The sequence below is a fragment of the Sapajus apella genome, unplaced genomic scaffold, assembly GCF_009761245.1.
Source record: "Sapajus apella isolate SASKATOON/1434 unplaced genomic scaffold, GSC_monkey_1.0 scaffold44, whole genome shotgun sequence".
NCBI lineage: Eukaryota > Metazoa > Chordata > Mammalia > Primates > Cebidae > Sapajus > Sapajus apella.
In genome coordinates, this window is record NW_022436984.1 from 2,310,754 (window position 1) to 2,324,444 (window position 13,691).

The following is a 13,691-nucleotide window of genomic DNA, read 5'->3' on the forward strand; positions in this document are numbered from 1 at the left end:
AAAAAAAAAAAAAAAAAAAAAAAAAAAAAAAGAGTGTAAAGCCCAGCCCTGGGCATTCATTGACTCCAGTAAGAGGTGAGGAGAGAGTGTGAAGGTAGAAGGAAAACAAGAGACAATGCTGTGTCCAGAGAGCCAAGAGAAGTCAGTGTTTCAAGAGAAAGACAGCTGTCAACTTTGATGAATGCTCCTGAGAAGCCAAGCAAGATGAAGACAAAAAAAATCACCTTTGAGCCAGGCACGGTGGCTCAGGTGTAGTCCCAGCACCATGGGAGGCCGAGGCAGGTGGATCTCAAGGTTAGGAGTTCGAGACCAGCCTGGCCAACATGAGGAAACCCCATTTCTATGAAAAATACAAAAATTAGCCAGCGTAGTGGCGGGCGCTTGTAATCTCAGCTGCTTGAGAGGTTCAGGCAGGAAAATCACTTGAGCCCGGGAGGCGGAGTTTGCAGTAAGCCGAGATCACACCATTGCACTCCAGCCTAGGTGACAGAGCAAGACTCCATCTCAAAAAAAAAAAAGACTTTTGGTTCTGTTCATATGGAGATCTTTGGTGGCCTTGGCCAGAGTGTCCATCTAGCGATGGAGACTGCAGACTGCCTGGAGTGAGCAGCAGAGAGAATGAGAGATCAGGAAGTGCTGCCGACACCTATCGACAGCTTTCAGGAAGTTATGAGATGTAACAGCCAAGGTCACTGGAGGGAATGTGGGATCTAGAGAGGGCAGGCAAAGGAGGGGAGATGTCGGAGCAGGTTGTGTACTGATGGGAAGGAACTAGTAGAAGGGAGAAATGGAAGCACTCATCAAACCCTTGGAATCATGATCATCTTCTGTGTGAGTTCGTTCCTGGGTTCCTGGAACAGTTTTGGGAATCACCTGCCCTGACCTTCAGTATTTATTCTGTCACTGTTATGAGAGGCTTGAGTTTCCTCAGCTCTTAAGCAAGTGGAAATAATACTACCTTATGTATGGAAGCCATCCCACTCACACATGCTTTCAGGCCATCTCTCATTTGTCAGGTGTTAGGACAGGATGTCATGCCTGGACCTAGCCTCAGGGAAGTAGCCTGCCCAGCACTGCCCAGCCCATTACCAGCAGAGCCAGGACCAGCCATCTGCCTGTCATACCCAGTCTAGTCACCCTGGCATCTCTCCCAGGACCAGCACTGCCCTCCCTCCTCCAGTTGTGTTACTAAGGAACAGGTGTAAAAGGCATTCAGACAACAGAAAGTAAGACCAGGGGCCGGGTATGGTCATTAGCTCAGATAGTGAACTTTCACCTCCCTCCCTGGCAACACCCTGTGGTCAGGAGCAGGCAGGGAAGCAAATTACACAATGAGTTGAGGTGAGACATTCCAGACAGACTCTGAATAGGTGACAGTGCCAGGGGCCCATTCCTCTCAGTGCTGGCCACATGTTGGGCCTGGCTACTGGCTAAAAGACGCTGGTGGGGGGATGCGGCAGCTTGCAGCTCATCCTCAGAGGTCCTGGGACCAAAGGTATTTACACCCAGAGATATCTGAAGGAAATCTTTTCATCTATGTGGAAAACATACAAAGTGGCTCAAGTGGGAAGCTCTAATTTCCTAAGGTTGACAAGCCAAGTGTAGTAATGCTGTCATGGTAACCAATATGCTTCCATCATTTGCTCAAGTTGACTAGCCCCACGCACTTTGAGAAGTTGGTAAATGGGACTGTCATTGTTTTATAAAATTGAAAACACGGTGTCTTGCAATCACAGCCACTTGCAAGGGAAACCAGAAATGGTCCCAGCCCTTCCACAGACTCGCCGTGGACTCAGGACCAGTGGTCTCTCCTGGGACTTAGTGTACCCAGCAAATCCAGGGGCACAGACTCAGGGTCCTGCCCAACAGGCTCTGCCTAGTCCCTCTGTGTGTCATAAGTCAGCTCCTCCTCAGCCCCAGGCAGCTGGGTCCCTGCTGTGGGCCAAACACTAGCCACTTTGCTGGTTTCTACCCACCACTTCCTGAGGGAGGGGCTCTGCTGTGAAATACGCCCTCGGAGAGGAAAGTCTCTCCCAGCTTTGGAGAGAATGAAGGTGTCCTTTCTCTCTCTCCAGCTGGAGCCAGTGGGCCTCAAGACGACCTCCAACAACTTCACCCACAGCCGAACCAAACTCAAGTGCCCCTCTCCTGTGAGTAAACCTCCTGCCTGCCCCAGGTGGAACAGATGCCTGGGGTGGGGCTGTCCTGTCTCCTGGAAGCACAGAGGAGTCCCCGGGGAGGCTCCCTTAAATGTGGCTTCACTCACTGCCATCTTCACAAATCCCACCCATCCTCACTGCCACAGAAAATTCTCAGGGTGTGGGCAGCCATGGGGCATGGGGAGAGGACATTGACAGCTCCAACCGAAGTGAGGACAGTCACTCGGAGGCAGATGAGCACTGGCGGGAAGTAAAGGTCACCCTTTACTTCAGATAGCTCTGATGTATCCTATCTTAAAAGTACATCAAGGCTGGGCGCAGTGGCTTATGCCTGTAATCCCAGCACTTTGGGAGGCTGAGGTGGGTGGATCATCTGAGACCAGCCTGGCCAACATGGTGAAACCCCGTCTCTACTGAAAATACAAAAATTAGCCAGGCATGGTGTCATGCATCTATAGTCCCAGCTACTTGGGAGGCTGAGACAGGAGAATCACTTGAACCCAGGAGGTGGAGGTTGCAGTGAGCCAGGATTATGGCATTGCACTCCAGACTAAGTGACAGATCGAGACTGTGTCTCATGAATGAATTAATGAATGTGCATCAAGCAGCTCTCCCATGCCAGGGAGTATACTAGGATCTGGGGATCCAGAGGCAAACTAAAAAAGACTCAGTGTCTGTTTCTGGAGCCTGCAATAGTCCTCCTCCCTCGCCACACCCGCCGCCCTCTCCAGGCCCACCCACAAAGCCTGTGACTTGTCTCCCCAGCTCCCCTCTCCCTCTTCTCCATCCACCCTACACTTGCTGCCTAACACAGACAGAACTTCCTAAAAATAATTTGTCCCATCAAGGCTGCTTGAAATCCTTGCCTGGTTCCTACTGCCCATTGACCAGAGTCCGGAGGGGAGGGTCACCTCCCTCCATTATGCGCACGCTGCACTCCTGGCCAGTGGATCCATCTCCCAGGAAGCCCACAACTGCTCGTGTCCAGGCCTTTCCTTTACCATGTGCTGCTGGAGGTTCATCCTCCATCTGCCTCCCTCCAGGCCCAGAGGTTGCCTTCGCCAAGCTACGGTTTCACCTTCTTACCTACCATTCTATCTCCTGACACTCACCTGTGTGGGTCTCCTTTTCTGTTTGTACCTCTCACAAGACACTGACCCGGGCTCCTTTATGATGTGATTGTTTCTGCATGTCTCACCTTCCTCCTGGGAAGAAGGATATGATATCTTAACCCTCAGGTCTCATCACAGCCCCCAGCATGAGGGCTCAACACAGCAGGCAATCAGTTCACATTCACGGAAAGAAAGGATCATGGGAGCTCGTGGGGAGGAAGGCAGGAACGCATGCAGGCTGCCCAAATGCCTCCCCTCCCAGCCCTTCTCACTTGGGGATCTTTTGTCTACTACACAACCAGCTGTCCTTCCATGCTGACCTTCCCTGGTTTCTGGGTGCTCCTGGGATGGGAGAATGGGAACAGTTGTGACCAAGAGGAAACAGAGATGGGAGTTCTACAGGCTCCCTGGGTCTCTCTGCCACTGGTCACCTATCAGTTCCCAATCTTTCAAAATCAGGTTTGACAGCGAAGGAGATGCTGGTGAGAAACCAAAAGAAGGTTCTAGCTGGGTGTTGACCTCTTTAGAGGCCCATCCTGCTAAAGAGCACAGCATAAATGAGGGAGCTTTACAAAAGGGACACGCTGTGAAAACGTGCAGGGTTATCGCAGCATCTCAGGGATGGGGACTAGGCAAGTCTTGGCAATGGATGGTTCTCGGAGGTCCTTTCCCACTGACCCCCATCTCCTCCACCGCAGGAGAGCCCTTACCTCTACACCCTTCAGAATAGCCGGCTGATCCCAGACCAGGCTGAAGAAGCCCCTGAGGTGCTCTACTGGGCCGTGCCAGTGGCAGCAGGAGTCGGCCTTGTGGTCGGTGTCATCGGGGCAGTGGTCTGGAGGTGCAGGAGAGGTGGCCAGAGGGAAGATCCTCCCATGCGCCTGCGCACTGTGGTCCTCTAGGCCGGGGGGTGGGGGTGGTCCTCACCCTAAACTCCCTGGCCACTCTCTTCACTCACCGCCCTCTGCCCCAGCCACTCCCGGCCACCAGGACTTGCTTCAACACCTGGTGCCATAGGAAGGCCAGGGGACAGTCACAACTTCTCAGGGCCTGGGCTTCTTCCAGGCTGATGCTCTTGGAATGGATACGTTTAAATAAAGTCCAAAGCTGTTGTATTCTTGGGTTTGCCTGCGTGAAGCGCTCACCTTCCACCTGTTGTGCGGCCCAGGTGTGGGAGCTGCTGCCTTCTGTGGCCTGCCCCCAGCACAGCTGCCAGAGCCACGGCCGCCCAGAGCTCAGACTGCCTGCACCACAAGCATATCCTCAAGTCAACAAACCCGCCATTTCAAAGGCAGGAAAAACACTGGTCATCAAGTCATGGCTAGAATTTTGGAGCTGGCCGGCCGCCACCATTCAGTCCAATCCAACACATACCTATGAAGCAACTCTTTAGTACCCAGGACAGTCCAGAGCACTGCGGTGCCTCCTAGGCTGTGCCTGTCACCGCCTGGCCGAGAAGTCAGATTCCTTCAATAACCAAGAAGCCATATGACAACGTGTAACTACTGGGGCATCAGTAGGTGAATGTATCTGATTGTTTTAAAGAATAGAAGGGTTCCTTGGGGAAAGTTTCTTGGAAGAGAACAATCGTCACATGTCATTTTGGGAAAAGAGGGGAAAAAAGTGATTGGGACACATATACCTCCTATATCCTCAACCTGATTTTCTCAAGGTACTAAATTTAGGAAAGAATTCCTATTTCTAAGTGACCAGGTTTCTGAGGGAAAGCTAGAGAGAGTCTGAAAATATAGGCTGCGTTCCCTGAGCCCTGCTAAGGGCAAGGCCCCGCGCTGGAGGCCTTCCACAGATGGTCTCTTTTATTCTGCACAAAGGCCCAGGGAGGGGGTCATGAAAAGCTTTGAAAATAGAAGTGGTGGTTGTGCAACATTGTGAATGCACTAAAGGCCATGAATCGTTCCATTTAAAATGATTAATTGTGTATCATGTGAATTTCACCTAAAAAAAGAATCCAGGGAGGTGGACAGCATCTGCATTTTAAACCTCTCTCTGATCCTCAAGTCCGGGACGACAAAGAGGCTGAGTCAGAATCCCGGATGCACCATTGACACGTGGTGCCCTGTAGCCACCTTCGCCAGCCTGAGCCCAGTTTCTCAGGCTCCACGTCTGTAAAAATTGGAGTAAGAATACACATTTTGCTTATCTCATGGCGCTGCTGAAAAATTAGGAATAGTGTGTAAACCTCTAACTCTAAAATGCCACACACATGCAAATGGCCTTTTTCCTCTGCGAAGAGGTGGGATAAGGGCCAGGCAGTTGGGGAAGATGTGAGATCCAGAGATGAGTTTGGGGAAATGGGGTAAGAACGTATGTGTGGAGGCTGCCCGCCTTCCTCTCAGGGAGGTTCATTGTCTTATCTCTTTCTGGCACCACCGAGAACCCAGAGGACCTACCCCCCTAGTTCTGTGTTCTACTGGGTTTCAATGTCCGTTTCTATACAGTGGGAACAGCATGCATTCCCATACTTTTTCCTATACACTGGAAAAGGCGGTGACTGAGTCACACATCTCAGCTTATGCTCCTGGCTTAAGACAATGTAACGACAAAGGTAACTCATGGAGTCTAGGAGCTCACTTCACCCCCCACTCCTTTTCTTTCCTGCAAGTTTCTGTTCTTCCAGTAGATCCTACTTCCAAGCAGCATGGATTCATAACCACAGGCTCCTCATACGTGGGTGTGTGTGTGGTGGAGGGATGCGGTGTTGGAACTCACGCCGCCAGAGTAAGGCAGACTGAAACATCAACAAATGGTCCCAGATGGTTCATCAAGGAAATAAAGAAATCCTGTCTGGAGGGACATGGACACAACCAGAAACGAGGCACCAAATTCCCAGCAAGTATGTGCTAAGAAGCCAGAAATTAAAACTATGTGACAAACACCTACTTGAAATTGGCAGAATTACATACACACACTGGGTATGTGCCATGTTGTTTTTCTGTAGGAAAATGTCCAGTCTAGTTAGGATGGCACCCACAGCCACACCATGAACAAAGCCACCAAATCCTAAAGAAGCCACAGTCCACATGGCACTCCCCATGGAGGCTTCTGAATTCAGAAAAGATATGTGTGGCTTAAACCTGGTCCAAGCCTTCCTGAAAGACATGGAACTTTGAGCTCTGAAAAGATGGAAAATGGTTACCAAAAGGAACGGGGTTGTCAAGACTGGGAAAACTCCATGTAGGTGGAAAGATGGGTATAGTGAATGTGGGGGACCAGGAGGCGGCCAGGAAAAATAAGGATGGATGAGCCAGATATGGGTTAGGGGACGTAATGGGAAGGACGAGGAGTTAACAGCGATTACGTTGTTATGATGGCTGTAACGTCAGGCTACACTTGACTAGGGAATACATATGTTAGTGAGAAAAGATTAGTGCAAAGCAAAGGCTGATAAAAGTTGACATAAAGTGTTTGTGCTGTGGTGGGCACCATGGTGCACAATGATGAAACTTCACCCATCCCTGTTACCATTCCCTTTCTACAGAGAAGGAAACCAAGACTCAGAGAAGGAGGAATTGGCTCAGAGTTGTACTTTCATTACATAAGCCCAGAGTAGGGGGGAACCCAGAAAAATAAAACCACTGCCGTTTCCAGCAGTGAATTGGGCCAAATTGCAAATAAATGTAGTATAAAATAAAGATCTAGAATGTCAAGATGGCACCATTGTTCCTCTGCTTTCAATTGGTCTGAAAAACTCACTATCTCTAGTTAATAATCTATGATTTTTTTTTCTTTTTTTGAGATGGAGTCCTGCCCTGTCACCCAGGCTGGAGTGCAGTGGTGCAATCTCGGCTCACTGTAACCTCCTCCTCCCAGGTGCAAGCAATTCTTCTGCCTCAGCCTCCCGAGTAGGTTGGGTTACAGGCATGTGCCACCTCACCCAGCTAATTTTTGTATTTTTAGTAGATATCAGGTTTTGCCATGTTGGCCAGTCTGATCTCAAACTTCTCACCTCAGTTGATCCATCCACCTTGGCCTCCCAAACTGCTAGGATTACAGGCATGAGCCACCGCACCCAGCCAATAATCTATTATTTAAAACATTAACTATGGGGACTAAGATTTCTTTTGCTAGTGTATGTGTGAAGTTATAGCACAAGTTTGTCCAAGCTGCAGCCCGCATGCGGCCCAGGATGGCTTTGAATGTTACCCAACATAAATTTGTAAACTTTCTTAAAACATTATGAGATTTATGTGTGTGTGTGATTTTCTTTTTTAGCTCATCACATATCTTTAGTGTTAGTATATTTTATGTGTGACCCAAGACAATTCTTCTTCCAATGTGACCCAGAGAATCCAAAAGATTGGATACCCCTGTACTATCAGCTAATAAATCATTTAATTAGAAAAAAAGCAAAGAATCCCTGTGAGAATCAAATGTAACAACCAGCAAGGTTAGGCCGGCACCTTTTACACAGCAGCGGCATTGAGAAAAAGATTGTATGTATGTTTAGAAAGATAAAAGGCAAAAGGAATTTAAAACATGAGGCAAGAACACTATGTTATTTTTTTTTTAATAAAGGCAGATTTGTGAAAGAACTAAGAACCAGATAAAACTTCAGAAATGAAATACATTGTTAATAGAGAAAAATAAACTTCAGTAAATGTGTTTAAATAACAGGCTAGGCACTTAGTGAACCAACATTTATGTGTTTACTGCATACCAGATACTGTTTTTGGCAGTAAGTCTGTATTTTTTTGCTAATTCTCACAATAGCCCCTTGAAGTAGGTGCTATTATAATCCTTACAGAGAAAATGAATCATGTTTGTATCTTTTCAGTCTTTTTGTAATTAAATGAGATAAAAACAATAGTCAAAAAATAGATATTCAATAATTAGCTCTTTCTCTCCTTTCTATATTAGTATTAATTCCAGTACAATATGATTCAGGGACTTTGTAGAATAATCACAATAATCACGCCTGTAATCCCAGCACTTTGGGAGGCCAAGGCGGGCAGATCACAAGGTCAGGAGTTTGAGACCAGCCTGGCCAATATGGTGAAACCCTGTCTCTACTAAAAATACAAAAATTAGCTGGGTATGTTGGCATGCGCCTGTAGTCCCAGCTACTCGGGAGGCTGAGGCAGAATTGCTTGAACCTGGGAAGTGGAGGTTGCAGTGAGCCAAGATCTCACCACTGCACTTCAGCCTGGGCGACAGAGCAAGACACCATCTCAAAAAAAATAAAAAATAAAATTATATATGTGTGTGGGGGGGGGCACCTTACAGTTTACAAAACATTTTAATACGTTCTCATTTGATCCACACCTCAAACTTGTAAGATAACCAAAGTACAATCCAGTGGTGCCCCCCCATTAGTGGGTGATACATTCTCTTATTTTTTTTAATTGTATTTTAGGTTTGGGGGTACATGTGAAGAACATGCAAGATTGTTGCATAGGTACACATGTGGCAGTGTGATTTGCGGCCTTCCTCCCCATCACCTACATCTGGCATCTCTCCCCTTGCTATCTCTCCCCAGCTCCCCACCCCCCACCATCCCTCCCCTATTTCCCCCCAACAGACCCCAATGTGTACTGCTCCCATCCCTGTGTCCATGTGTTCTCATTGTTCAACACCCACCTATGAGTGAGAACATGCGGTGTTTGATTTTCTGCACTGACACAAGAGCAGAAAATCATTCTCTTTTTTTTTAATTATTATTTTTTTATTATTTATTTTATTGCATTTTAGGTTTTGGGGTACATGTGAAGAACATGCAAGATTGTTGCATAGGTACACATGTGGCAGTGTGATTTGCTGCCTTCCTCCCCATCACCTACATCTGGAATCATTCTCTTATTTGAGACAGGGTCTCGCTTTGTTGCCCAGGCTGGAGTGCAGTGGCACAGTACCAGCTCACTGTAGTCCTCAGCTCCCAGGCTCGAGCAATCCTCCCGCCTCAACGTCCCAAGGAGCTGAGACTACCGGCTAAAGCCACCATGCCTGGCTAATTTTTGCAGAGACAGTTTTGACATGTTGGCTAGGCTGGTTTTGAACTCCTGAGTTCAGGTGATCCACCAGCCTCAGCCTCCCAAAGTGCTGGGATCACAGGTGTGAGGCACCGTGGCTGGTCTATCAGGGGATACATTCTAAGACCCCCCTCCCCCGGCTCAGTGGATACCTGAAACCATGGAGAGTGCCGAACCCTATATACACTATGCTTCTTCCTATACACACATGCCTATGATAAGGTTTAATTTGTAAACTAAACAAAGTGAGATGAGCAAAAATAAAATAGAACAATTACAATATACAATAAAAATGATGGGAATGTGGTCTCTATGGCCTGCTCGCCCTTCTTGTGTTGACGTTGATGTGAGATGGTACCATGCCTGGGATGAGGTGAGGTGAATGAGCTTAGGCTACTGTTTACTTTCTGACCTTGAGTAACAAACCACAGAAAGCAAAATCATGGATAGGGAGGGATGACTATATCGTTAAGAAAATGTATCCCAAACTTCGAAATAAGTGACCGTGTGTCCTGTCAATGTTGTTTAATATTCTAAGAAATATTTAGTTATCCGGACTGCACCTGCGTTTGACTTTGCCACTTGCTACTATTTGATTACAGCCTGAACACTATGAAGTTATGTTGACTTGCGGATTTCTGACTGGTAAAAAGGTAACCTCAAGGTTATGGTTTTATAGCCCTACAGGACAGTAACCAGTTTTGTATCTATGAGCAAAAGCACTGTAGCTTGCCAGGGCTTAGTGAAAGTATGACACTCAATTGCTCCCCTGCCCCCACTCCCATCTTTGTGCCATGCTCAGAAGACACTGAACAAGTCATCTAAGCTCGATCCACTGTTCTGGCAAAGAGCACTGTGACACAGCAAGGGCCGCTCTGCCCCATTGGAGAGGCCTAGAGTCTACTGCACTTGGACCCTGGTGACGTCATCCAGCAAGACGTATGCTGCTGTCAGAACAATTTCAAACAATGCTGGGGGGAGTAGACACAGAAAAGAAAGTGAGGAGGACGAAAAGGAGAGGAAATTAAGGAATCCCCTAGATATTCCAGTGTTTTAGTCATTTGAATTTTATTTTTTATGATCAACTAAAATCTGAAATGCAATCAGCCTCAATGATTGAAGAATCCACACTGGCCAGGGAGTAGGGGATTCGATAGGAGTGAGAAAAAAGGATTCTAATCCTGTGTAATTAGGAATGACACTATTTCTTCAGCTGTAACAAAATGGGATCATGCCTCCCCCAGAGGCTGTCTGTGGATTAAATGAGAACATGTGTGAAAGGGTCTGGCACACAGCAGGTACTTGATAAGTGAAGCTGTGATTATTCTCATTCCCCGTGTGCAAGCCAGGGCTGGAACTGTGTCCATTAGACCTGCCACCCCTACCCCACCTCCACCACACATCACCCACCCTGGTTCTTCAGACATTTTCATCCAAAGCCTGGAAGAAAAGTATTGGCCTTACGCTACTGCCTACAGGGAGGTCCCTCTGTTGGATGGAATGGCTGAGGCTGCAGCCCTGGGCCCCACACTCCAGGGTGGGCCCAGCACCCACACAGCATGCCTTTGACTGCTCTTTTGAGCACTGTGAACATTCTATTTTGAGTTGTCCATCTTCACTCATGTCCCAAAAGCCAATGAAAGCAGCTGATGATGCAGCCTCCATGTGCTGGCATCCTGGATGGGGCCTAAACTTGAACATCTCAGTGTCCAGGAATAAAGGAAGGGCAGGCTCCTAACCTCCCAAACCCCAAATCACTTTGGGAGGCAAATGCCTTCTCTGCCACTTCAGCCAGGGAACTTTGTAACACAACTATTCAGTCTGGTCTGAAGTTAAATTCATTTCTAGACTGATTTCAAAGGTGGTAATGGGCCTGAGGTCTGCTACCAGCTGGAGCAAGGCCCCCAAGCTGGCCTCCAAGCCAGCCCCCATCAGGACTACCTCATCATCCTGACCTAGATCTAAGACCCGTAATGTAAATTGTGGAGTCTACTGCAAAGTAAAATATAAGGCCCTTTGTTGAAAGATGATTAATTTTAAGACAGCAACAGCAGAGCATTAAACCAAGCATGAGGCTGTCCTGAAAATGGGGCCCTGTGTGACTTACGGGTCACACACCCACAAAGCTGGCCCTGCCTAAACCATTTGGTTCTCTGTGCCCTTCCAAAGCTGGAGTGACAAGCCATCACAGCACCACTGTCCTCTCTCTGTGGGCAGAAAAAGGGAGGAGGCCAAGAGGTCTCAACCACCTAGAGAGGAAGGTGGGATGGCCCCATGGCAGAGGCCGGGATGCCTGCAGGGTGACTTGGTTTTTTCCACTTGCTGGGAAAACAGCTCAGAGCATGTCTCCTGTGACCAGAGGATCGATAATAATGTCATTATATATGGAGGCTCAATTATGACCTTTCTTTTCCGGTTCTAATTTTGCAACTCATTTTACACAGCAGGGCACGTGATCAGGATCTCTTTGGGTCTGAAATCCCCTAGGGAAACAAATGAACACAGTTTCCCAAATTGTCCCCAGGGCAGCCTTCCTTCCAGAAGGCGTCACAGGTGCCTGAAAAACCAACACCCCTGGCATCCTAAGGCTGACCTGGACCTCACAAGGCTGATGTGAGAATTTGTGAGAGTTGTCCCGCCATATCCACGGGGATTAATTCTATGATCCTCTCTGGGTACCAAAATTCGTAGCTGCTCAAGTCCCTGATATAAAATAGCATAGTCTTTGTACATCCTCCTGTATACTTTTTTTTTTTTTCTTTTTTCTTTTTTGAGATGGAGTCTTTGCTCTTGTCGCCCAGGCTGGAGTGCAGTGGCACAATCTCAGCTCCCAGGTTCAAGTAGTTCTCCTGCCTCAGCCTCCTGAGTAGCTGGGATTACTGGCACACACCACCACATCTGGCTAATCTTTGTAGTTTTAGTAGTGATGGGGGTTTCACCATGTTGGCCAAGCTGGTCTTGAACTCCTGACCTCAGGTGATCCACCTACCCAGGCCTCCCAAAATGCCGAGATTACAGGCGTGAGCCACCGCGCCCAGCCGACGTCAATCATTTTTGAGGGGGATGGCAACCTAATTGAGACATGTTCTTTTTATTTAATTTATTTTAATACTTTATGTTTTGGGTTTTTTTTTTTTAATTTGTATTCTTTCTCTGGAAGAGAAGCTGTTATATTTTTTGTAAATGAGTTCAAACCCCACCGATACTCTTGATTTTGAAATTTTTAAAGAGTTTAAACAATCTACTTCCAGACTTTTTTAATGCACATAGATATGAGATGTGATAGAGTTGGAGCTCATTTTCACCAACAGCATCACATAACAGTCACAACATTTCCAAACATTTGTTTTCAAAAATCAGCTTTTCCCCCGGAACCTATTTTTAAAATTACCATTATGTCCCACACTGCCTGTTCCTTTCAAAAAGCGATTATTTCCTCTCCTTTTACTATGAACTCAGTTTATTTTCTCTAAAATATTTGTTAGGTAACATATTACTGACAACCAATTGTCATCACAGAACAGTTCAAGTTTGAACAGTTGTCTATCAATTTAAAATGCAGAATTCACCTTCAAGCTTGACAGCTCTTAAGCACATGGCCAAAATACGTTTATGGTGACTCCCCATCCCGTTACAATACAAGAATTCTGCACTTGTAGGTCCTGTTTTGGTACCACTTCGCACATTGATGGTATACCATCACAGATTGTGTACTTCTGCATTTGCTACAACTCACCAGTAAGTGATACAGTGAGGGGATTTCATTTATGGTACCATGTATATATTTTTACCCAGTAATCTTTTTATTCTAGTCAAGGCAGTAACTTATTAGTGAGGACACATCCATGGTTTTTTTTCAAAACATTATTTTTACCAAAGAATTAATTATCTGTTGAGAATATCTTCACTGGTACATTTTTCTTTCTATGGTACATATACACAAACGGCAACTACGTATATTTCATAACTGAAACAATCTAATAAATAGGCTAAGATGTGTTTTTTTTTTAATCTATATTGTATCCAGTTGCCCAAGGCTTCAAATTTTGTTCTAACACTTGGCACTGTTTTGTATCCATCTTCCAACAGTGTGTGCAGAGAATTACCTATTCTTTTTGTTGCTGTGTGATTTTCCTTGTTTTATTTTAGTCATTTATGGCATGTGGCTCTTCACTAGTAAGAAACCAAAAAAAAAAAAAAAAAAAAAAAAAAAGGAGGAAAATCTGTAAATATTTATCATCACATTTAGTGAAGTTTTGAGAGGTGTTGAATTCAGAACAACAGAATTCAGAACAATAATTCAAGGTGTTGAATTATTTCAAATGTTGCTTTTTTTTGGGGGGGGGGGGACGGAGTTTCACTCTTGTTACCCAGGCTGGAGTGCAATGGCGCGATCTCGGCTCACCGCAACCTCCGCCTCCTGGGTTCAGGCA

General features: G+C 46.5%; 1 protein-coding gene across 1 annotated transcript in view; it reads left to right on the plus strand.

Moving 5' to 3' along the window:
- Positions 1-4,905, plus strand: part of PLB1 (phospholipase B1) — a 119,918-nt gene extending 115,013 nt beyond the window's left edge. Inside the window, exons 52-53 of the mRNA XM_032301369.1 lie at positions 2,076-2,150; positions 3,970-4,905. Coding sequence (XP_032157260.1) covers positions 2,076-2,150; positions 3,970-4,173 — 279 coding nt within the window. The 3' untranslated portion in view covers positions 4,174-4,905. The remainder of the gene's footprint in view (positions 1-2,075; positions 2,151-3,969) is intronic.
- The last annotated feature ends 8,786 nt before the right edge of the window (positions 4,906-13,691 follow it).